Source organism: Diabrotica virgifera, chromosome 5 (genome assembly GCF_917563875.1).
Source record: "Diabrotica virgifera virgifera chromosome 5, PGI_DIABVI_V3a".
Taxonomy (NCBI): domain Eukaryota; kingdom Metazoa; phylum Arthropoda; class Insecta; order Coleoptera; family Chrysomelidae; genus Diabrotica; species Diabrotica virgifera.
The window spans coordinates 237,564,173-237,591,516 of NC_065447.1; the positions used below are offsets into that span (position 1 = coordinate 237,564,173).

A 27,344-nucleotide genomic window follows, 5' to 3' on the forward strand; every position below is an offset into this window, starting at 1 on the left:
TATTTTTCTGTTACTGCGCATGAGCAGAATAACGTATAACGTTTAACGTTGTTGAAATAAGGGGCTTAAAAACTCGCTACATTTTGACTTACGTTAAACATTATACTTGTCATGCGCATTGAGTGGTAAATAAGGGATAACGTGTTTACTTAAAATAGTTTTTGAATCCTTTCAGAAATACGCACACAGATTAACGTTAATTGACATTTGGCAAACGGCAGTTATGTGCTATAACTTATTTTATTGAATTATTTGCCATAATGGAAGAAAATGTATTAAGACGTTCACCAAAGACAATTTACTACTTTAGGAACACAAAACATCCATCCTAAGTTTAACAAGACAATTCAGTATGAAGGTCGACCCCTTTCAGCAGAAATAATCCTGTTTTATGTTAGTTTTGGTGTTAAGAATTTTATGGAAAAATTAACTTGCTCAAGTGCAGATATTTTTTTTCCTGTTTAGAAGACAATTTTGAATACTCCTGTAGAAGGCTGTCGGCCACTTGAAAAATCTTGATATATTTGAAGTCCAGAGCAAGCAGTCACTGGGAATATGGGAATAATGTACTTAATATGGATTTATTTTGAGTTGGGACAACCAGGACATCTGTTTTTTTTTTGTTCACGTTCTATACCAAGGAGGATAGTTACTTTGACTTCTTACCGGATTATAGTTATTGTTCGTCCGCTATAATTTTTCCCATGCGTCACGATTCATTTTCGTGGGTTTTAGACTATGCAGAGCACTTTATAAAGAATCATTTTTTCGTAAAATTGATATTAAAAGAGTTTCCCATATGGTTCCAAGTTACGCAGACACACTGTATATCGCAGGTAATGTAACCTCCAAGCCAAAAATGCTGATCAAGAGCCGTTTCCATACATTTACAATCAGTGCTACCTTTCGCTTGCTGTAGGTTGTATGTCATGGCTACTTCTCCACCATCTAACCTCCTTCACTTATCTTCTTAGCTAATCCACATTCAAGCTCCCCGCTTCACTTACAGTTTTGTAACTTCATCTTGCATTGACTCCTGCTCGTTCCCATTCAACGGTCCCGCTGTAGTATAATATGAACACTCTATATAAAACATATTTTAAATAAGATGTTATTAACCTTTAGGGTATTGAACAGATATAAAAACAATATCAGTTTATAGTTTTGTATCACATGTTTAATATGCGTGAACTTGAACTAAGTATATTTGTTATTATTTAGATCGATATAAAATACGCTGAGGAATCAGTATTGTGATATAGATAGATAGTTATTAACTTAGAATGTAGAGGTTGAGACGCTATGAATCATTAGTTATTATTTACGTATAGTCCGTCCGCTATAACTTTTCCCATGCGGTACGATTCATTTTCATACAAATTAAGTCAAAATTTAAAGTGAAACGTACGCCGATGTGTGTAGTATATAGTATTCAAAATGTATATACACATACATCGACGTTCGTTTCACTTTATGTTTTGACTTAATTTGTTTTAAAATGAATCGTGACGCATGGGAAAAGTTATAGCGGACGAACAACACCGGACTCTTATAATACCAATTATTTTTTAGACTAGCGTGGTCCAAAACAGACGTTAAAACTATGTAAAAGTAGAGTACTCACATGTTTCTGGATACAATCAATTGCCATCGACTTTAAGTCGCATTATTTTCTTGTATTTCTAATGTAGATTGAACATTTAATCCAATCACTGTTTGTCATTATGGCTATTTTGCAAGGACATGCAGTTCACTCCATAGGCGTAACAAGGGGGGTTTTGGGGGTTATAACCCCCCCCCCCCCCATTGGGATGTACTTTGAGCTCTATACGCTTAACACCATAGCCCCCAGAGACCTTCCAGTAGTTGTAACCCCCCTCCTTTCAGGTAGTTGTAACCCCCCCTTAGGATCATCCTGGTTACGCCTATGGTTCACTCATGATGGACTGATGAGTCCTAAACCGTTCGTTTTGAACAATGTAAGCCTTTTATATTTTTAAAAATTTTAATTCTTAATTAAGTTTTATACCAACTACACCAGGGAGTTTTTACTTCAAGTTAAAAGTTAATTAACATTTAACCTTCCGTTATACTCGCTTATTACTCGCGCCAATTTTTTGTGATCGAATACTCGCGCACGGTGCAGAAGACCGGGCCCAAAAATATGGGTCAGCAATATTAAAAAAAAATTTTTGCAAAATTGTGTACAATTATATTATTTAATGAATATGATCATTTTGTAGATATACGTTTGTATCAACATTATATTACTTTAATAAAGAGTAACTTTGTTCATCATCATCTTCATACGTTTCCTTGTCAGTCAATACTTCCTCAAATAATTTTAATAATATGTGCTTCTTCTTCTCGTAATCCATATCTAAATATAAATAAACAAATATATAAAAAATATATAAACAGTGAAAATAAGAAAAAGGTCCTAAATTACCTTACTAATTAAAACTATCGATGGCTGATTTAAACACAAAATATTAAACACAAAATTGTGCACAAATACTCACAACCGGTGTAGCGCACTGTGTTGCCTAATAATAAAAGTACAATACTCTTTTTTACACTGCACGTGGACTTCATTCATAGTTGACTGATGACTGAAGAGGTATATGCAGCAGCAATCCAAAATCACCACTACAATTAGAGTTAGTTATTTAGAGGGCCGGTCTCATTCACCATGTGCGAGTAACGGAGGGTTAATAATAATTCTATAGCGATACGAAGTTCGCTGGGTCAGCTAGTGTTTATATTATAAATATATTATGAACATTTACCTTTACATGTATATCTACAGGACTATCTTTCGGTAAAAACAAAGGTACCAGAAGCTGTGATTTTAATTTTGAAACAGGAGGGTGAATCACATGAGTCTCTCCACTAAATATTCCTTCGGCAAAAATTATCGTTGCTCTGATTATTGTGGAGTTATTGGTGCATAAGTAGAGCTCCACATGTGGCTAAAAAAAAAATAAATATTACAGTATTTTCTAATTTTTATAAATCTGTTAAAATCTATTTTTATTGATTTTACGAATCAAAATTTCCATAAACTATCTCCAGGAAAGTAAGGCAAAAAATACTATATTCGGGACACTGAGGCAGCCAGGTTGTAAATGGTTTTTTTGGTACTACATATACATTAAAATTTCAAAAATGCTCGTCACAGTTCGAAGGAATATAATAATTAGTAGGCGCAAAATTCTGGTCCAATGCTATTTAAATGCATTAAGGTGATACAGTAGCTATCAACAGGTAGCCAAAACGCGTTCCAAGATTGCGGCTGTAATTTTGAATATTTTTCGAGATATTTGGCACACGTAGTCGTAATATAATAAAGAATGGCGGTACAGAGCCCAATTTGAAAAATATATTAATATGTGGAAATTACTCTGTAATTAAATACAATATTAAAAAAACGAGCCTGTACCGCCATTAAGAAGAACAAAAAATACACTTTCTTCAAATAAACTTTTTTATCCGATGCCTAGATTTTGTGTAATTTTGGAACTACTAATGAAATAAAAAATTTTAGTAGTTCCAAAATGACACAAAATCTAGGCATCGGATAAAAAAAATTATTTGAAGAAAGTGTATTTTTTGTTCTTCTTAATGGCGGTACATACTCGTTTTTTTAATATTGTATTTAATTACAGAGTAATTTCCACATATTAATATATTTTTCAAATTGGGCTCTGTACCGCCATTCTTTATTATATTACGAATAAGTGTACCAAATATCTCGAAAAAATATTCAAAATTACAGCTGCAATCTTGGAACGCGTTTTCGCTACCTGTTGATTGCTACTGTTTCCTCTTAATTTCAATAAATACTTTTGAAAAATTTAAACACACAATGAAACATTATTACCGAGGACCGAAAGTTCCTTAGAATAAACAAAAAATTTCTTTTGAATGAAATATTTGAAATTAAAAATCACATTAAATTTTCCCTATCTTTTTTCACGCCTGTAACTTGTTAAAGTAAACATTATATAAGTTTTCAGGGAATTTCGGTCCTCGGTAATAATGTAATTTTTCATTCTAAGTTTAAATTTTTCAAAAATACTTATTAGTTTTCTCAGGATTCGAAAAAAAATAAATGCATTTAAATTGCATTGAATCAAGATTTTGCGCCTATCCCCTTAACAAATATGCGTCAGAAATGGCAGTTTTTTCGTTTAAATAGCTACAGGTAAAATAATGGTAATTTAATAATTTATTATTTAGAGTATTCATCTTTTAGTAGATAGAGAAAGAAATGGAAGTTTTTGAATTTTCATCCGATTATTTGTTGCTTCGGAAATTGCTAAAAATACTAAAAATTTTGAAAATTAAAAATTTGCTATAATTTTTGCAAAAATGCACCGAGGGATTTGATATTGCATGAAAAGTTAAGTCAAGTAGGCCTTATAATCCACAAAAAAATTCAGGACGATTCGTCAATAAGTTTAAACTTTATTCATTTTGTTTATCTCACTCTGTTTTTCAATGTTATTCAATGTTGGTAGGGGAGCAAAATATGCTAAATGTGCAGTCACTCGAGCGCTTTGGGGACCTATTGGGTTGTGAAGAGTAGGTACTAAAACCAAAAAAATTTAAGTAAAGTTTTCCATTTTAGTGGGGACTTGTCCATTTTCAATTTAATTTTCCATTTCCAACAATCGGTTTTTTAGATTATAGCGCCATCTATCCATAATTCAAAAAAAAATGTGTGTACTTTTTACGCACGTAAGAAGTTATACTTCTATTATATGATTTCAACGAAATCAATATACTTTAAACAGTTTCTTTACCACTTTCCAAAAATTTTTATTAAAACAATACCAAAAATTAAAAAAATAAAAGAATAAAACACACAAACACATTGAAAAATGCCACAAATGATTTCTGAACAATAATTGTTGCCAAAAATTTTAATTAAATACGTGTTTTCTGAAAAGAATTATATAATAATATACTTACAATCATAAAATCTATAAAAAAAAATAAAAAAAAATGATATAACTTGCATTGGGCTTGAACCTACTTCCCGTGTATCCCGCCGTACGAGAGTCGAAGTGATTTCAAACTGCACCACCTTCGCGTATACGTCATGTGGGAATATACACAAACTGAACAACTTTTTGACATTTTGTTTATATGAATTTTTATTAGTTTGATTTTTGTCGAATTAAAATACAACAATATATAGAGTAAGAAAACGATACATTAGATGAAAATTTGTAGAGAGTTTGTTCGTAATCAGATTATGTAAATTAAAGCATTGCCTACTAGGGGTATAGCATAGCAAGTACTAGGTAAGTACATTATTTCTTTTACATTTTCCAAATAGGTATGAAGATAATTTTTTATTGGAATACAACTGAAACATTTAGAATTACGTACCTGTGGCTTTTCAAAACTATTTAAAAAGTCACTATAATTATAAATTTGATTTTATTTCTGTCCTCACAACAATAAAAACTAATATATTATACAACATTTTTGTTTACCAATAACTTCCATATTGAACAATTATTGACAGATCATTTCAACACCCAATCAGAGCCCGTATAAAGACTAATACCAAACTGTCGGTGTGCGCATGCGCGCAGATCAATATAAATTCACCCTCAATCTCAATCGCGCCTAAAGAAGTATAACTTCAAAAATGTCTTGAATAAAAGTTACTTATTTTTACGTAAGGAATCCAAATATATAATAAAAAATGGGGCTCCCATTTAAGATTTTAAAGTTTTTCGATCCGATGTTCATTTCGCGAAATATCGCGGGATTCGTATTTAAAATATTAAATTTACCCCACATCCCTCTCCGTGGGAAGTCGTGTTTGGTATCATTCGATAGATTTTTGAAAAATATTGAGTAAGTAGTTTTTAGTATTTCGATCTGTCATTCATTTCGCGAAATATTCGCGATTTTCTTGTGAAATTTTGGGAATTACCCATTTCCTTACGCCCGGCTCAAACGGTCAGATTTTTGAAATATACACTGCTTTGCATGTATTTAACTTACCTTCTCTTAATCTGACGATTTCGAGTTTTTTAAGGATAGATTTTTTTTCGGCCCCCCCCCCCCCCCCGCCCTTAACGAACTCCCCTGTATTAAGAGCCAATATATGGTAGAGGTACATTTTCATTGTACAATGTTTCTCCCCATGTAATAATCTGACGCGCTTGAGTAACTGCAAAAATGCAGGCTTGGGCTCCCCTACCATTAGAAAATAATAATGATACGATTCTGCGGATACCTACCGCATGAAAGAAGAAGACTTATATTTTCCATATATTTAACAAAATAAACAAGTCATTTTTACCATTGCAAAAACATTTTACTTAAAAGATACATTACAAAATATTATAAAACCTAAAGTTTGAAACCTTTATCTTCAAGGTCATGTCTTCATTCTTTCTGTCTATGCTCTTCTAATACCCTTTCACTATTTTCTATGACATATAATCAACATAAATTATACAAATCAAATTAAAATATAACCACTTTTAACAATTTTAAAAACTATCTATAGAAACTTTTTTTATTATCTAGTTATTATATTCCGCAACTAATGATGATAGCTGATAGCCAACTGCGGAGGAGCTATACAGAAAAATACGAAATTGAGTCTCCATCGCAACATGAGTATGATTGCATTAAAATGTTATTCATGGAAATAGGTTGATTCATTCAACATATATACCAATTTAATTCAAAGTCACTTTAATTTTAAATAAATTATATATCAAGGGAAATATACCATGAATAAATTTAGCAATCATCGATAGAGTTTTTAGGTGTTAAAATGTGCATAGTCTATTAATTGCTTTATTAAAGCTGGCAGATAATGGGTGGAATGCATAAAACGTAGTACCTGCTAATGCTTCAAGTATGTACTACATTTTTGAAAATTTAACTACACTTACAAAGCATTACTACACTTACAAATGCTTTTATAAGTATTTTACTACATCAAATGTGAAAAACCATTTTCAGTTTCATTGCAACACGAAACTACAGCCGCACCATATCCTAGTCCAATCAGAGAGTGCAGCAAACACCCCTACCGGTTTCGAAACTTATTAGTCTCTCATCAGGAGGCACATATGCTGCTCTCTCTGGCCCAACTAGGACAAACCCCGGCGTACAGTCACGGATTGCAACGAACGAAATGGCAGGGATGCCCTAGCGGCAACTGCTAGCTAAAGACTAAGTTTTCAGTCTAATAGCACACAAAACAATACCAAAAATATTATTCTGCATCCCAACAGATTAAAAAGCATTTAGTGCTTGGTAAGTGTAGCAAAATCTTAAAAAATGTAGTACATACTTGAAGCATTAACAGGTACTACGTTTTATGCATTCCACCCAATATTTGCAATTTAACTGGAAGTGTTATTGACGTCATGCAATTCCTGTAACGATCATTGGTTTAATCAAAAATGATATGTCCTTTACGCAAATTTAAAAAGAAAACCATATATTAAAAAATGGTTTCTACACTTTTAAACACTAGACTAACCTTTTTTCATGAATAGAAGAATATATCATTAACCCATACGTTATTTTCATTAACAGAAGAATAAATTATTAACCATAGGTTAAGCGACTACATAAGATATAATTTTTTGTATATTATGACATATGTATAGATTTAAGATAGTCTCTAAAGGCCCGTTTTCACGCTACGTTTTCTTGTACGTTCTGTGGGTCATACAAAACGTACGACAAAACGTACGTTTTGTCAATAAGCGGATTTAATTTTTTCGATTCGACAAGACGTACGTTTTGCTGTTTTCACGCTACGTCTTATTGTACGTTTTGTGTGATAGGACAAATCCTATACATTTTTCGATTCGACAAAACGTACGTTTTGCTGTTTACATGCCACATTTTATTGTATAGGATTTGTCCTATCACACAAAACGTACAATAATACGTAGCGTGAAAACGATCCTTAACATTCCCTATCGGACACATATCACCTAGCATCTATCACGTATTACCATTATTTGGAAAGTTTGGAGTCACACGGTCACGCCAAACAAAAGTCTTCGATCATCAAGCCTTCATCAAGCCAATTTATCGAGTGTACAGGGCATATATCTCAATGCGTTATTAAACAGTCGAACTAAAATACCATCGTGTCTACCGAAAAAAAAATCCTAAGAAAGTGCATGAAAAAGCGTTGGTGGTATCCATCCGTATTAGTACACCCACTCACTAATCTTCCCACCATAGAGGATAGAATTTATTCTCTCAGCAAAAGATATGTACTACGTACGATAGGCAGCTCCAACATCGGAGTTAAATATATCCTAAAAGCTGCATCCCACCATGCTTTCCAGAAACAAAATTTCCTTCCCTCGAGCCAATCTTCTTCACTTGGCCAGAAACAAACTTCCTGATGAGTATTAAATCCTAAAAGAAACTCCCTAAGATATATATCGCAGATAATGTAACCTCCAAGCCAAAAATGCTGATCAAGGGCCGTTTCCATATATTTACAATCAGTGCTACCTTTCGCTTGTTGTAGGTTGTATGTCATGGCTACTTCTCCACCATCTAACATCCTTCACTTATCTTCTTAGCTAATCCACATTCAAGCTACCCGCTTCACTTCAGTTTTGTTACTTCATCTTGCATTGACTCCTGCTCGTCCCCATTCAACGGTCCCGCTGTAGTATAATATGAACACTCTATATAAAACATATTTTAAATAAGATGTTATTAACCTTTAGGGTATTGAACAGATAAAAACAATATCAGTTTATAGTTTTGTATCACATGTTTAATGTGCGTGAACTTGAACTAAGTACATTTGTTATTATTTACAGGGCCCCCGTAAGAACTACTGGCGCCTGTGTGCAAAAAAGGATTTTGGCGCCCCTTGTCATTTTATAGGCATAGGTATTTTGATTTTGTTTTTTTATTTATTTTTTGGGGTCCGGACAAATAATCCCCGGACCAATAATCCCGGACAAAAAATCCCCACAAATGATCCCTGGACAAAAAATCCCCGGACAAATAATCCCCGGACAAAAAATTCCCACAAAAAATCCCTGACAAATATTCCCCACAATTTTTTTGGACAAAATATCCCCACACAAAATTCCGGACAAAAAATTCCCACGAATTATTTGTTGCCGGATAATTCTCTAAAAGTTTTCCCGAAATTTTACCAAATTTCGAATTCCAATTCCATGCCGAAATCTTCAAATTTTACATTAATCGTCCAACACTACATGAAATACAATTTTTACGTACACCCAGCTCGACCAAAATAGCCGAGTTGGGCGTACAGAAGAAACTAACTGCGGTAACGCAAATGCATCTGTAACTCCTTTGTACAAGTTGAATAGTGGGGAAAATATCAAACGGTTTCTCCGTAAATTCTGGACTGAGACAGCATCCGTTGTCAGCATTGTTGTTTAATCTGGCCTTAGAGTATGTCATGCCAAAAATTTATCCAAAAATCAAACCAGACATAGCTACTCGGGGAGAGGCCAGATGGGAGAAGGTCTGTAGGTGTAGGACGGCCTAGAAAAAGGTGGAAAGATGCAGTCAGAGGAGATTTGGAGAAAATGGAAGTGAGACAATGGGAAATAGTGGCACAGAACCGACAAACATGGAAGGCAATAATAAACGCGGCAAAGACTCTCGAAGAGTTATAACGACATAGATGATGATGACTAAATATTTTTGACGCTAAATGTACAAAAAGGAACAGGTTTTTTGGATTAGGTACAATCAAGATTATCGTTGTCAAGACCAGCAGTTATCATCACGAATACGCAATGTACTGGACATACTTATTCAAAACAAAGTGAGCAAAAGATTTAAGCCAATAATTACAACATGATTCCCACAGCCTTAGCTCATTCCCCATATCATTCTCTCCCACGATTTTTGAAAAAACTCACACTTTTTTGTCACGTAAAATTTGAAGTTTCGACATGGAATTGGAATTCGAAATTTGGTACTTAATCGAAACTACAATTCATGCTTAGTATTAATTGCTATTCATTATTTTCGTACCGAAAAGCGGTTTCATGGCGATTGCTATCTACTTATACCGATTGCATTCACCGGAAAACTTTTAGAGAACTATTTGGCAGCAAATATTTCTTGGGGATATTTTGTCCGGGATTTTTTGTGGGGATATTTTGTCCAAAAATATTTATAGGGATTATTTGTCCGGGGATTTTTTGTCCAGGGATAATTTGTGGGGATTTTTTTCTGGGATTATTTGTCCGAGGATTATTTGTCCTAGCTTCAATCCACAGGGTGCCAGGCGGTGTCGTGGTTGAAAAATTATTTAAACATTTTTTTAAACAAATTCGCAAAAAAAAAATTTGAACAAATTTTTTTTAGATAACTTGTGTCATTCTGAGTAAAAAAGGTCCCTTGTCATTTTTCTCTAAAATGGATTGTTGTCGAGTTATACACGATTTAAAATTTGAAAAATGCGAAAATGGCCATATAACTCGACAACAATCAATTCTAGAGAAAATCACAAGATACCTTTTTTGCTCAAAATGACTGCTAGAATGATTGCTAGATACCAAATTATCTAAAAAAATTGTTCAAAGGAAAAAAAATATTTTTGTGAATTTGTTTAAAAAAAATTGTTTAAACAATTTTTCGACCAAGGTACCGCCTGGAACCCTGTGGATTTGTTATAGGACCTTTTTTGAGTAAGTTTTTGCAAAGAAATCTAATCGAAATAATTTTGCTAACGTGGGCAACGATACAGCCTGCACTATAGCGCTAATTGTTAATAATTAAAAACAACAGCTTTGTAATAAAATAATGACAAAAATTTCTTCAGAATGTTGAAGGAGGGGTTTTAAACTTTGATTTGGTCGCTTTTTGACTTTCATAATAATAATTTTTAATCGAGTTATTAAGCCTTGAAAATGTCATTTTCGCATTTTTTAAATTTTAAATTGCATATAACTCGACAACAATCAATTTGAGTGAAAAATGGCAAGAGACCTTTTTTACTCAGAATGACCCAACTAAAAAAATTTGTTCGAAATGAAAAAATTATTTTGTGAATTTGTTTAAAAAAAATGTTTTACCAATTTTTCGTCCACGGCACCGCTTGGCACCCTGTGAATTTGTTATAAAGACCTCTTTTTGAGTTAGTTTGTGCAAAAAAATCGAATCGGAATAATTTCGCAAAGGGGGCGACGATACAGTCCAGTCTAATTAGTTATTTGGTAGGTATGCGATTTTCAAATATTGTCGATTCATCATTTGAGCGCCGCAGAATCGTTCGCTTATCGATGAGATAGAATTACCGCCCACACACTATTGCTCAACCAATGTGTCTGGAATTTTTCCACGAAATCAGCGCATAGTTAGGTATTTCTTATCTACAGTTGGGCGTTTGTTATTTTTATACCGGGATTTTTTATTTTATGCTTATAGAAAGACTAAAAATGTTATCCAAACGAACAAAATAAAACTGAACTATTTAATTTCTCAACTTTTATTTTAAAATTAATTTTTGCTTTTTTATTTTTTTTGTAAATCTTTTTGCACTTTTTGACCCTCGGTTTTGGCGCCCCTAAAGGACGGCGCCCGTGTGCATTGCATACTTTGCACATATGGTAGCGGGGGCCCTGATTATTTAGATCGTTTTAATATAAAATACGCTGAGGAATCAGTATTGTGATATAGATAGATAATTACTAACTTGAATGCAGAGGTTGAGACGCTATGAATCATTAGTTATTATTTACGTATAGTCCGTCCGCTATAACTTTTCCCATGCGGTACGATTCATTTTCAATCAAATTAGTACGAAAGTTGATAATAACCGAAATACAGGGTGTCAAAATTAAACTTTTATTTTATTTATTCTTGAATATTTCCTAACAGACATGAGATAATAACACAAAATTTGATAAACGGGGATTTTTGGGACGAGAAATCTAAATTCGTCACCAAAAATAATGTATTATTCAGAGGGCGCCACATACGCCTTTCAGCGCTCATTTAATAGGTTCAATTTTTTTATTACCCACCCTACATAGTTTTAAAACCAAAAATTTTATTCTGTTAATTTAATAAATTTTAAGAGGTAGTTATTGCGCATTTTTTGGCATACAATTAAGAGTTTATATTCACCATTGGCGTGCATACGGGATATATCTAAAATGTTTATACCCGTATGCACGCCAATGGTGAATATAAAATTCTTAATTGTATGCCAAAAAATGCGTAATAGCTACCTCTTAAAATCTACCAAATTTCATTTGCATATCACAAACCGTTTTAGAGCAATAAATAAATCGTCAGTTTGTAAGAACAATTTCAACACCCCCTATCTCGGAAACAAAGCATTTGCGGGCATACGTTTATAAAGCACACTGTCATTATTTATCATGCAGAATTACCCCTTAAAGTTTGCCGTACTTATTTAAAAACACCCTGTATTGACGAAAAACAGGGGTAGTTGTTAAAGTGCCTAACTTTTTCATTATCCAACATAAGCGAATAAATCAAAAAACAGAATGTTAAGAAAACCTGAGGCTACAGTTGGGTTTTAATTTCAGTATTTTATAAAAGCTAGAACATTCCACAGGGTGTTCCAAAATTTGAGAAAAAAAACACAGTTTGATTCGTACACCCTGTATACAATGACAATGTACCTGTCTATCAACAATATTATTACGGCGATATTGTTAAAGAATAAGGCTATAACATATTAAAAAATTACTTAAATCGGACATCAGGTTTAGGAAATACAAGACATTAAATGACCCATTTTTGGGGTGCCCATTTTTTGTGCCGGTGAGTGTATTTTTACTGAAAAAAGGTATACGACATTTATCTCGCTAAACTCAACCGTTTTCGAGATAAACGCATTTTAAATCTGCGAGGCAACATAATTTTTTGCATAATATTTATCATTGAAGTTACACCCGAAAAATAACTTAAAATCATAAACATTTACAAAAATGTATCTCAAACTTCTTCAAATGGAATTGAGAACTGGCACAATAATTATTATGGTTTCAAGTTTATTTTTTGGGTCTAACTATAATGATATGCAAAAAGTATGTTGAATCGCAGCTTAAAATGTGTTTATCTCAAAAACAGTTGAGCTTAGCGAGATAAATGTGGTATACCTTTTTTAAGTAAAAATATTAAGAGAACAAAAATGTTGATTGAGCGCTGAAAGACGTATGTAGCGCCATCTGGGTAATACATCATTTTTGGTGGTAAATTTAGATTTCTCATTCCAAAAAACCCCCGCTTACCAAATTTGGTGTTGTTATCCAAAGTCTTTCAGGAAATATTCAAGAATAAATAAAATAAAAGTTTTAGTTTGACACCCTGTATTTGGTTTATTATCAACTTTGGTACTAAGGCAAGTTACATTAAATCGACCAATTTTAAGCTCAGGAATGTAAGGTCCATTCTTTACCAAACACCTTACCTTGTACCTATATAGGTATGTACATATTATATTATACACTATATACATGTATGTGTCGCCTACCCGTATACTGAGGTCACGAGCCGCCACTGCATTACTTGTATTATAGTTTATGTCACTAATAATCCCTGGGGTTGAAGCGAATAATAAAAAAATACTAAATTCTATATTTTGTTTTAAGAAGTATACCTACTTTTGGATCAGTGCTATTGGTGCTAATTGCAAGCTCCAATCTAGTGTTCGCAGGAATGACACCACTATTTTCGTAACTTTCAGTTTCGTAAAAAATATTTTCGTTATATTTTGTGTTCACATCGTAATGCTTTAGTTCCATCAAAAGGGACTGCTTTTGAGCTAACAATTCTCTGATCAGGTTCTGATCCGATTCGGATCCTTTGTTTGTTGTTAAGACTTTGGTAGTTGTGTAACCCTTAACTGAAATGATATAACTTTTGAATAAATAAATCTCAAATTAAAAAAAACAATTATAAGGAACAAAGTAAAAAGTGGATTTTTTTTAATGTTTAGTCATTTAACCCTTAAACGCCCAACCTTTTTTAGGTTCCATGTATGCCCAAGGGTGGATAAAAAATGTCCACCTCGAAAATAGCTAATATATTTATTGAGAGTTGTTGGAAATGGATTAAAATTAAGAATATTATGCTTAATAAATACAGCATCTTCTAAAATATTAATATAAACAATTCACAAACCTTACAACAAAATTACAATGTACACAAAAATTAATATACCAGTAAAAGCCAGTAATTCAGATTTGTCGATTTTCTCCACATTCTTCCTTTCAGCCCCCTCATATGTCGATTATGTAATTATACGTCGATAATTATATGTATTATGTTCCTACCAACGAGAAATAATATAGAAACCTTTAGTAACAACTTTTACCAAGGGTGTACTTTTTGTGCCCACCCATATTTAACTTTTATTTTCAAAAATATCGGTAGAACCAAATTAACATTCGATAAAGAGCTGTCTTTTTAACAATAAATAATTTTTGAAAATTTTTTAAATACGTAATAAATATGTTACAAGGGAATACGCATTTGGTGGACATTTTTTACCCACCCTTGGGCGTTTAAGGGTTAAGGCATGAATATCTATAGTTTAAACTCAGGACCAACTTGAATACAAGAAAAGCATTCTGACAACCTAATGTAAAATGTTAAAACAAATGGGACGAGGTAGCAAAATTTTCATTTTAATAAATTAATGGAACAGTGATTATCCCTTTGTTCTCTACTCCCTTTTACGTTACATTTTTATAAATATTCTATTGTAAGCCTTGTTCTTCTTTTTCCTTTTCATTATTTTCAATACACTAGGTTTCACAGAAAAGGAAAAAGATTTTGGGTACAATACAACATGACAAGCCTATGGAAATACTCAAGAAAATCAACACATTGTTAATTTGGTCATTGATCACTGAATTTATGGAAACACATCAAAAGGGATACACACCTTAAGAAGGGCACGAGTAATATTTTCTGATGAAGTTTTTATATTAACTACTGTATTTTATAAAAATATACAACAATGTTAATTAAGAAATAGTTTATATTTGACGTTTCGATTTTCATCTAGCTAGATAATGCTTCTCAAGAAACCAATTAAACAATGTTTATGTATATGCCAGGATAGAATGACAGCAAACCAACTGAGATTTAGAAAAGACTTTGGCACTAAAGCACAGCTATGGGATACTTCTCAACAGTGGCGTGCTGGCAATATAAATGAATCGGTGCAATCAACGAGAGGCCGCGGCCTCTTGAGGCCGGTCAAATAGTTTCACAAAAAATTTTAGATGTAACTAAAAAAATATTTTTTAATTTATAATCAAATGTTAATTTTGTTAATAGTATCTATCAAAAAACATTTCAAAAAAATTAAAAATTTTTTTAATTGTAAAATACAAGTTAAGTAGGTAATTGAATAAGACTATATACATAGATAGATTGCTACAGATAATATTTATTTTCATGCCTACAAGTATATTTATGGTTTTCCAATTTTCTTCAAACATGTATGATGTATGTACCTACTCTGCAGAATAAAAAAATGGAAAAACGTCTTGCACAATTTTGACCGAATTATTGGAAGTATCAAAAAACGATTTGATCAAGACAAATCGTTTTATGATGATATATTCACTCTACATCCTAGAAATTTTGATACAATAAAAAATGGTATACCTTTAACGGCATTTAAATCATTTACTGAAAAATTCAGAAATTGTTATCCTACCATATCGGGGACTGCAATTATAGAAGAGCTCGTGGATTTTGTTGATAAATCGATTGTATTAAAAAATAGGATTTTGCAAAATATGTACTGACATTATAGGAGATCGAGTTAATGATGAATATGTTCAGTCTACAGAAAATATAAAGAATGATGTTATTAATCTAAGTGATAATGAATATGAAGTAACAAAATAAATGACAATGTTGTTGATATCGTGAAAAGTTCACCTCCATGTGGTACTAAAAAGTGTAAAGATCGTATAGCTTACTGTTACGCTGTTTTGCTTAAGTACAACTTATATCAGTGTGCTTATCCAAATTTAAATAGTATATAAGCATTTAATAACTTTTTCAGTGACACAAGTATCTTGCGAAAGAAGCTTTTCAACGTTGAAATACATAAAAAAATCGGTTAAGAAGTACTTTAACACAAGATCACTTGGAAACATTTATGCTAATGAGAGATTCTCATTCTGAGAAACTCAGAGATTCAGACAATACAATACTCTTTGCGGACAGCAGAGGAAGGCTGCAAATTTTGGTTGATCGCACTACGCAATACTGCGAGAGGTATGGAAGGGCCCTGAATACAAAAAAATCATGATTGTCAGTAAGAACAAAATTGAAGACGAAACAATCTACGTTAAAGCATAAGCTTTAGAGAAAGTACCCAGATAAAATTACTTACGACCAGAGCCTATTTTAATTCAAATCAGGCAGGGCCGTAACTACGATGTTAGGGGCCCCGGGGCAAAGGTGATCTGGGGGCCCCCTGCCGGAAGTCTGGGGGTTTCCCCCCAACGGAAAGCGGGTCCGGAAGATGTTTGATATTTAACCCCTTGAAAACGCATTTTAATGGATTATATGACTGAAGTTTCTTGAACCTACATATTGCCATTTTAGTTGACCAACACAAAAAAATTTTGAAATCTCCTGATTTTTTATTCGCTTTAAAAAATTTAAAAGAAAAACAACAAAATGAACAGATAGTAAAACAAAATGAGATAATAAGTATAATGAAACAATAAAAAGAAAATTTCTTGAAACTTCAAAACCGAATGGAAAAATGCAGGAAGAGGTAAATCAGATTACTGATGAGATACAGAAAATTGAAAAGGTGGAATAAAAATTCAAGAATGCGGTAAAATTCGATAGGGAAAAAGTGAAAGAAAAATTGACCGAGATAGGAAAATGTCAAAAAGGAGGAGACCGTCGGGAAGTAATTGTATACAGCTCTAATGAGAGCAGAATCCTATTTGACGAGGATATTAGAAAACGATATCCGGTACCTTCAGCAGTGACACTCTCGAAGGCGAATACCATCACTGCTGTTAGATTTATTATGCTGTGGTACTGGTAGGGATGATTCCAATGTGCTCATTCCATCTTACCCTTACCTTTCTTTTCAATATGTGGTATCATGGTAAATGGGTGCTACTTTTGTATGTATATTAGTAATATATATATACAAGGTAGCTCAACTTCAGTGAGTAATTTATGTTTATTTAGGTAGTACTCATTATGCTTTTTATTTTTTTTGTAAATCTTTATTGTTATTCCTAAATAAACATTATTATTATTATTATTATTATGTAGTTCCGTTCACGTACCAAGGTGTGATCTGGGGTAACTTGGTTAAGACAAAGTAGCTGGGACCGGGGGCCGCTATTCCTGTTGCATTTTAGTTTTTATTTCACTAAAATAACTAATTTCCTCAGTAACAATTTATATCTTTACGAAAGGTCTCGGGGGCCCCAGCTTAGCCCGGGCCCCTTGTCCAATGGCATTTTAGGTTTTATTACGCCGAAATAACGAATTCCCTAAGTATTAATTTAAATTTTTATGTTAAGGTCTCGGGAGCCCCAGCTCAGCTCAGGGCTCAGGGGCCCCTTCTAAGGGTTCTGTTCCAATTGCATTTTAGTCGAAAATACTAATTTCTCCAGTGAAAAATTAAAACTTTATGTTCAGGTCTAGGGTGCCCCTATAAGGTCTTTTTAAAATTGTGCCATTTGAAAATATTTCGTTGGGATCGGCTTTTAAAATACATATTTTTATTTTCCTCGTTAAACTCTATGCACGGTCAAAAAAGGGGGGTCAAAATAGGGGCACCTGCGGGGCCCCCTTGGCCGGGGGCCCCGGGGCATCGCCCCGGTTGCCCAAATGGTAGTTACGGCCCTGAAATCAGGTCCGAGGCACTACACAATTTTCAAGCCCCTAAATATGATTTAATAATAATAATAATAACTTTTTTAAATGAATTAATTATTTAATAGAAATATAGTTGCACCAGAAATTTAACTTTTAATTAACAATCAATAAAATTTATATTTAAACAATTAAACATTGTTTAAATACAGTGTGTCGCATTTAAGGTGTAGGCAGCTCTATATTTTGGATATCAAAATAAACACAGATTTGAAGTTTTGCAAAGTCATACAGGTTGAATGTTCACATTTTTTAAGAAAGCTGAAATTTAAATTTTAAACGCAACCTACTGCGACTCCACAAACCGGGTAAATTTTCGATATTTTGCTTTGCATTAGAGAAATCGTAAAGTTATTTGAAAAAGTACTTCCAAATCTTATTCTAACCCCACATACTAAATTGCATGGCAAAATTCACTTTTACTTTTTTCAGTATTTGTAGTCAGGACCCTAAAATTCATCTCAGCTGTCCCGAGATACATATCTGGCCAGCCGATTTTAAGTTTTATTGTTCTGACTACAAACAATAAAAAAATAAAAGAGCGAATTTGGTCAAAAAACTTGTTGGGTCAGTAATATTTGGAACAACTTTCATAAATGACTTTTTCGATATCTCTAACTCGAAGCAAAATATCGAAAATTTACCTTGTTTGTGGAGTCGAAGTAGACTGCGTTTAAAATTTAAATTTCAGCTGAGTATCTTAAAAAATGTTAACATTGAACATTCAACCTGTACTATGACTGCGCAAAACTTCAAACCTGTATTTATTTTGATAGTCAAAATATAGGGCTCTTTTCATCTTAAATTCGACACACGGTATATATTATGTAATTTCCTTTTGTAAATAATGTGGTTGTTGAACCATAAAAGAATAGATCGTTCTTGAACAAAAATGTAATGGTTGCTATTATTCGTTGAAGAACGTTTTTCCAATGTTCCTTTTCTTCTAAATAACTTTTTTCCATTAATGTTATAATTTGTCCTGCTGTACTACTTCTCTTGACTAATAATGACTAACGTACCAATTGATGAAATATGTTCAGGAGTTCGCTCATGTTGATATTTTTCCTACTGTCCTATTGATATTTTTCTAGTCATTATACCCATCGAAAGTTAGAAGAACAATAATTTTCGTGGAAATCAGTAAACTGTTTACAAACGTAACGATATACACGGCTACGTTTAGGAGTGTACAATAACCACGCGCGAAGAATTTTTCCCCATTAGCTTTCATTTTATAAAAAATCGCAAATCTCTGGTTTTATTATTATCCAGTTAGGCAGTAGTCCATTCTTTCACGGTTTTTGCTCTAAATTTTAAAGAACCGCTTAGATTGACATGAAATTTGGCATTCGTATAGCTTACATGTCAAAGAAAAAAAGTGATATTGTGCCGATGTGTGCTTTTGCCCTGGGGGTGACTTTCACCCCCTCTTGGGGGTGAAAAAATATATGTCCAAAATATATATAATAATTTAAATTCCAAAATAATATATTATAATTTTAAGTAACTTTTGTTCTATAGAGTTTTTTCGCCAAGTCAACACTTTTCGAGTTATTTGCGAGTGAATATGTTCATTTTTCAACAAAATAACCACATTTTTAGACGGTTTTTCGCAAATAACTCAAAAAGTAAGTATTTTGTCGAAAAAAACGTTCTTAGCAAAAATATAGCCTATAAAAAAGTAAAAAAATGGTGTACGCGCTAGGTCTCTGGATCTCGTAGAACTAGAGTTATAGCCAATGAAAAATAGATTCATATTCACCAAATTTCAAATAGAATATTTCGACGTGAAATAGCGAAAAAATTAAGCACTTTTTGGAGAAAACTCATTATAACTTTTTTAAAGTGTTTAAAAAAAGCTTTATTTCTGTTTCTACAAAAAGTTTTTATCATTAAATTTAAGCAAGTTACGCTCAAAATAAAGTTGGTCCCTTTTGGTTTTGCAAAAAAAAAATCGGGAAGACCAACCCCTAATTAGCAACTTAAATGAAATTAATCGTTACCGCCTCACAAAATATTTTATTTATGTTGTGTTTATATGATCTGTAAGTTTTATCGATTCAAATTTCTTATTTTTGAAAAAATTTGGTTTCAAAATAAAATTTTTAAAAATTTAAATTTTGAAAAATATGCTTTCTTTCAAAATAATTTAAAAATTGTTAGAGATACCAAAAATCTCGAAAAACAAAAAAAGTCAGATTTGCTTTTCTGAATATCATTTTTTTTTTTTGTTTTTCTGTTAGACAAAAATTGATTAAGATTTGGTGTTTCTAAATTTACATACATTCGTGATCAGTGAATCGTTCAACCCCTTTTAACTACAGCCCTTTCAATAGTAAGGACTTTGAACCGATGAAACTTACAGATCATATAAACAATATATACACGAGTCAAGAAACTTGTGAAGTCGTAACAAGTTCATTTAAGATAATAATTAGGGGGTGGTTTTCTCGATTTTTTTACCAAAACCAAAAGGGACTAACTTTATTTTGAGCGTAACTTGTTTAATTTTGATGCTAGAAATTTTTTTTATAAAACAAGAATGAAGCTTTTTTAAACACTTTAAATGAGTTTTAATGAGTTTTCCCGGAAATGTGCTTCATTTTTGGTTATTTCACGTTAAAATATTCCATTTGAAATTTAACGAATATGAACCTATTTTTCATTAGCTATAACTCTGCTTCTACCAGGTGTAGAGACGTGATGTATACACAATTTTTTTAAATTTTTTACAGGATATATTTTTGCTAAGAATGTTTTTTCGACAAAATACTTACTATTTGAGTTATTTGCGAAAAACCGTCTAAAAGCGTGGTTATTTTGTTGAAAAAATTAACATATTCACTGCCAAATAACTCGAAAAGTATTGACTTAGTGAAAAAACTCTATAGATCAAAAGTTACTTAAAATTAGCCAGTTTATCCATTTCCTGACTTTCTTTGGACGAATATTTTTTCACCACCAAGAGGGCACATCCGAAAACCACCTCCAGGGCAAAAGCACATATCGGCACAATATCACTTTTTTTCTTTGACTTGTTAGCTATGTGTATGCCAAATTTCATGTCAATCCAAGCGGTTCTTTAAAATTTAGAGGTTTTGCAAAATTTTACCGTTAAAGAACGAACTACAGGCCGCACATCAAAGAAACATGAAACGTAAATCACGTTTCATGGAAATAAAACACTGCTAAACAAATAGATGTCCGGCCATTTATGAAACTCTCCGAAAATAAAAATGTTTTATGAGCATGAATCACATTCGTTTCATTGGTAGGCGGACTTCAAGATTTGTTTACCTGTGTTTTATTTTCATGAAACGTGTTTTACGTTTCATGTTTCATGTTTTACGTTTCATGTTTCTTTGGTGTGCGGCTTGCCTTATATAACACACTCACTAATTTTATCAATATACTGATTTGGTCGATTATTTATGAATTATTGTTGAAATTACAGATTTACATATTTTGGCCAATCCCCTTTATCGCTAGGAAAACAGTTATTGACCTTGTTGTTTTCTATAGGAGATGACGGAGATGAACTTGTGACAGGTGAAATCGCTGAAAATCAACAGTGGATCATCATTTATCAGTTTCTGTTCGTAAAATGAAAGAATTTTGAAAATTTATTTTCTTATTGCAATATAAAATTTTCTTGTGATCTTTCCGGGCCCCATTAAAATGCGGGCCCGAGGCAGGTGCCTCATGGGCCTAGTGGTAAAACAGGCCCTGCTTAGTATGTGAGCTAAATGAACAATGGGACCGCAGCCTTGAAATAAAACGACGCTTTGAGATGGACAGAAGCGCTTTCAATGAGATGAAAGCAATATTATGCAATGGAAAACTGGAAATAGAAATTAAATCTGTATTAAGATGCTACGTATTCTATGTCTTTTTATATGAAGTTTCGTCTTCTTCAAATACAAATCCACTAATGGATGTTGGCGATCACATTTTCCATTAACTCTCTGTTTCTTGCAATGTGGATCAGTGATTGTATGTCGGTAATCCCTGTCCATTGCCTTATGTTTCGGAGCCAGGACATTTTCTTGCGTCCTATTCCTCTCTTGCCTTCAATTTTACCCTGGATTATAAGTTGAAAGAACTGGTATTTTTCGTTTCGCATGATGTGACCCAAATACGCCGTTTTTCTTTTCTTGATGTTTTCGAAAAGCTGACGTTCTTGGTTGATTCTTTTAAGGACATCCACATTTGTGACTTTCGCCGTCCATGGTATCTTTAGGATACGGCGATAAAGCCATATTTCGAAGGCTTCTAATCTGTTTATATCCCTCGTTTTGAGTGTCCAGCCCTCTATGCCATATAGCAGCACCGACCACACGTAGCATTTAGTAAACCTTAGTCTCAGTGTAAGGTCGAACTCTGAGCAGCTCAGTACCTTCCTGAATTTTACGAAAGCTTGTCGAGCTTGCTCAATGCGACATTTTACTTCCCTGTCCGATGCCCAGTCTTCAAAAAGCCACGTTCCTAGGTATTTGAATTTGCTCACTCTCTCAATGGACTTAGTATTCAAAATATATATAGTTATATATATAGTATATATGAAGTTTAAGCCTGGACAATAATTACGTGCGCAACTGAAAAAATACTTCCCAGCTTTGAGATGTGTTGCTATTGAAGAACTGTCGAAAATATCATTAGTCCAGAGAAATAAGATTTTTCTCGTGACACATCACCTCCAGGCCGAAACCAAATTTTTTGAGTAGTATGGACATCTATATTAATAACCTATATGTTTCCTGCAGCCGATTTTGATGATATACGTAGTTATAAACAAATGAAGATCAAAAAAGGGCAAATTTTCGTTTTTTCGTCTATTACTAAAAAGTGAAGCATTCTAAACAAATTTGATTCATAAAACACATAAAAAACTTCAATGTGGCGTTCGCTGAATACATCTATCCTTATTTGTTGCTTAGAAAATCGCAAAATACTTCATAAATGTTCATAACTTATGTAAATATTAAGTTAGAACCGTCTTACTACACGGAATGCTAAGACTTCTTGTGCTTAAATTATATTTTAAATTTCAAAGCAACTGGTCAAATAGTTTAAAAGTTATTTAATTTATTTTTCTACGAGCGTGCAAAAATGTCTACTTTCGCGCACGCATTTTAGTTTAGAAAGTTTCATTTTTCCGCACGCGTGTTACTTTTCCGCACGCGTGTTACTTTCCGCACGCGGTTTTTACTTTTCCGCACGCGTGATAATTTAGATATGTTAATATGGCCTAAAAGTAATTATAATACATGCAATAAACTAATATTTAGATATTATTTACTAATTTATTTCAAATATATCTTATTGTGTTCCTGTTTTAATGAAATTAACGCGAAAATTCCACACCTGCAATTTTGAACCAATCAAAATACGTTATTTTGACAGATCACCATGGCAATGGAGGTATTTTATCGGAAATTTTTTGCTCGTGGGGTACCCAACAGCGAATTATAGTGGAAATTTTTTGACGTTTACAAGAACAGAACATTTTTGACAGACTGGTTTTTATTTGTTTACATAATTTAGTTTTGATTCATTTTCTATCACTTGTAGTTACTCAAAACTTATGTAAAATTGAAGAATATACTATTTTCTATCTTGAAATGGTATTCCCATGCAACTACAATGAGTAGAAATTACGAATTTGAAAGCCTAAATAATTGCTGACAAAGCTATGGCGCGCTATTGATCTGTTCATGCAGCTTTGGATTTTCAAATGCAAATTTGGTGTGGAATTTTCTTACCGAATACCACGCGAAGTCAAATTAATATCCGGAAATTTTTTTTTGATCATGAATATTTTTAGAAAATTTCCGTCGTCTGCGACTCGGGAAATTTTCAAAATATTCATGATATCAAAAAAATTTCCGGAAATAATTTGACCTCTAGTGGTATTACTAGTGACAATTCATCGCTTGAATTTCGTCTCGTTTTGAATCATCGTCATGGAAACCAAGATTGTCGTCATGCTAACTAATTATATTGAAAGTTTGGTTTTGACAACCTTGTCAAAGAATTAATTTTGTGTATGTATTTTTATATTAATTAAATAAATTGATTAAGATTTGGTAATTTTTTAAAGACTCTTAGAAAAAATATTGTTCCTAACTCTTGCAGAAAGTCTCTTTTCCGCACTCGACTGCTTGCCGAACTCCCGCTTCGCGTCGTTCGGCAAACTGCAGTCGCGTGCGGAAAAGAATGACTTTCTGCACTTGTTGGGAAAATAACTATTATCCCAAATTAATTTTTTTTGCAACACCATAAGTCAGAAAATAATGAGGTTACAGTAAGACTTCTAACATTTTATGGAAGAAGAACATTTATTCTATTGACTTAATTAAAAAAAATGACAAAATTTAATTTAAAACAGTGTAAAATTATTTTGCAAAAACACGTCGATTTTTTGCTTACTTATAAACAATTAGAATAACTTTTTAACCGTTATCCGTAGAAAAATATTTTTTCATATTTAGAAAGACTGAATTTTTATACACATTTAGAAAGAAAAACAATTGTCCTAGGACAATTAGGGACGAAGTTAGCCCCCCCCTTTTTTTAATTCACATGTTCTTGCAAAATAACTTTGCAATATTTAGAATTATTTTTTGTCATTTTTTTTAAATTAAATTAATAGTGTAAATCTTCTTCTTTCATAAACTATCCAAAGTATTATATCTATCCATATATATACTGTAACTTCATTTTCTGACTTATAGTGTTGCAAAAAAATTTATTTGTGAAAAACAAATTAAATAACTTTTAAACTATTTGACCAATTGCTTTGAAATTTAGGGTATGATTTAAGCACCATAAGTCTCAGCATCCCGTGTAATAAGAAGGTTCTAAGTTAATTTTTACATAAGTTATGAATACTCATATAAACTCCAAATTTATGATTTATTTTGCAATTTTCTAAGCAACCAATAAGGATACATATCCTGCGAAGGCCATATTGAAGTTTTTTATACGATTTATAAGATTCTTACTCTCAAATTTGTTTAAAATGCCTAACTTTTTGGTAATAGACGAAAAAAGCGAAAATTTACTGTTTTTTGATCTTCATTTGTTTATAACTATGTATATCATCAAAATCGGCTGCAGGAAACATATAAGTTTTTATTATAGATGTCCATATTACTCAAAAAATTTGGTTTCGGCCTGGAGGGGGTTGTGTCACAAACAGGATATTTTTTTCCTTATTTTTCTGAACTACATGGTCACAGTCACAATACGTAACAAACACGGAAACATTAAAAAAAATGAAAAAAGAAAAAGAAATATTTTGGTCATCTACTAAGAAATGAAAAATAAAAGTTGATGCGGTTGGAAAGGAAAGTGGAAGGAAAAAGAGGACCGGGAAGACGACTAACGTTTTGATTGAAAATTTTAAAGGACTGGAGTGGAAAAACAACAATACAACTCTTCAGAACCACTGCAGATATAGTAAAACGGGCCATGATGATCGTCAATGTCCTTAAAGCATTTTTATAGAATAAAAATATTTCCCCAGTTCTGTCATCACTTCAGATAATAATTAATTAAAAAAAAACAAAGAAAAACAAAAAATATAAAGATTAAAAAGGGTTCAAGGCAGGTTTTGTTTATATTCGATTCAGAGTTGGACTACCATCTCCATATAGCAACTATTTCAGCATCCTTATGCATTATCAGTGAAGTTTATGCAGTCACAACTCTGAAGGGAATACAAACATTCTGCCTCTTTTAAAGCAAACCATCGCGATGCAATGAACCCACCTTTTGGGACGCAATACAGCGACATCTCTCGTATTACGAGGAAAACAACGAAAAGCCCCAGATACAAAGTTTACTACTTTTTAAACAATTAGAATAATTGAAATAAAAATATAATAAACAATATTTTAAATCTAAGACTTTTCGTTAATAAACTGCTTTCTGGCTGCATCTCTTATCTCCGGATTTTACAATATATAATCACGTAGAGACGACGAAAATAGGAGAAAGCAAATAGAGGACACTTAGGCCACGCATTTACCCTCTCTTCGTCTAGGAAAAGGACCGAAAGACAGTTTCTAAATACTCAAAAACTGAGTAAAATGAAAAAGATTAAAAAGGGTTCAAGGCAGGTTTTGTTTATATTCGATTCAGAGTTGGACTACCATCTCCATATAGCAACTATTTCAGCATCCTTATGCATCATCAGTGAAGTTTATGCAGTCACAATTCTGAAGGGAATACAAACATTCTGCCTCTTTTAAGGCAAACCATCGCGATGCAATGAACCCACCTTTTGAGACGCAATACAGCGACATCTCTCGTATTACGAGGAAAACAACGAAAAGCCCCAGATACAAAGTTTACTACTTTTTAAACAATTAGAATAATTGAAATAAAAATATAATAAACAATATTTTAAATCTAAGACTTTTCGTTAATAAACTGCTTTCTGGCTGCATCTCTTATCTCCGGATTTTACAATATATAATCACGTAGAGACGACGAAAATAGGAGAAAGCAAATAGAGGACACTTAGGCCACGCATTTACCCTCTCTTCGTCTAGGAAAAGGACCGAAAGACAGTTTCTAAATACTCAAAAACTGAGTAAAATGAAAAAGATTAAAAAGGGTTCAAGGCAGGTTTTGTTTATATTCGATTCAGAGTTGGACTACCATCTCCATATAGCAACTATTTCAGCATCCTTATGCATCATCAGTGAAGTTTATGCAGTCACAACTCTGAAGGGAATACAAACATTCTGCCTCTTTTAAGGCAAACCATCGCGATGCAATTGAAGCGTTTTACATGTCTGCTCATATGGGAACAAGGAAAGACTATCTATAGAGATACTGGGGGGTAAGAATGGGGCTAAAGAAGAAGAAGCAGACACATAAAGCCTCGTTGCGGGACGGCAGCTCATTTGTTGTGCGGGAGCTAGGTCGTAGATTCGTTAGGGAGGGTGAAGGGGTGTTAAGATGACTACACTACCATAACTAAATACATAAGGGTACTTACTCTGACTAGAGGATCTTTCTACTATTTAACAAAAAGGGACGCCGTTTGAAATAAATCCTCTATTTCACCTATGGGTACTTACTGGATACTTTCTTACTTACGGGTACCAATCGGGGGGACAATCATCATTGATTCCTCTTTGGGGTTACATTGGGACAACATCTTTCCTTATTATTGGCTTCTATGCCATATTCTTTCTTTTCTCCTGAACTAAAACTTTCATACAGTTGCATTAGTTTTCTGTTAAAATTTTTCCAAAGGCTACAGAAATGAGATGATAGATACACTTTCACAAACATTTATTTAAAACTTTACGGTGGTTTTTTTTTAAACAAACAAAAAAACTTTTAACAGGAAATGATTTTACAGGACAAAATATCTACAAATCTTTTACATTACAAAAAAA

At 32.8% G+C, this 27,344-nt stretch overlaps 1 protein-coding gene across 2 annotated transcripts in view; it reads right to left on the minus strand.

Annotated features, from left to right (window-relative positions):
• Positions 1 to 27,344, minus strand: part of LOC114332363 (Bardet-Biedl syndrome 2 protein-like) — a 117,875-nt gene that overhangs the window by 42,862 nt on the left and 47,669 nt on the right. For both annotated transcript variants that reach the window (XR_007698381.1, XM_050651824.1), the window contains exons 6-7: positions 13,653 to 13,894; positions 2,790 to 2,972 (exon numbers count right to left, since the gene is read on the minus strand). Coding sequence is in view for 1 of the 2 variants with exons in the window: in XM_050651824.1 (XP_050507781.1) it covers positions 2,790 to 2,972; positions 13,653 to 13,894 (425 nt within the window). In the remaining variant the exon portion in view is untranslated. The remainder of the gene's footprint in view (positions 1 to 2,789; positions 2,973 to 13,652; positions 13,895 to 27,344) is intronic.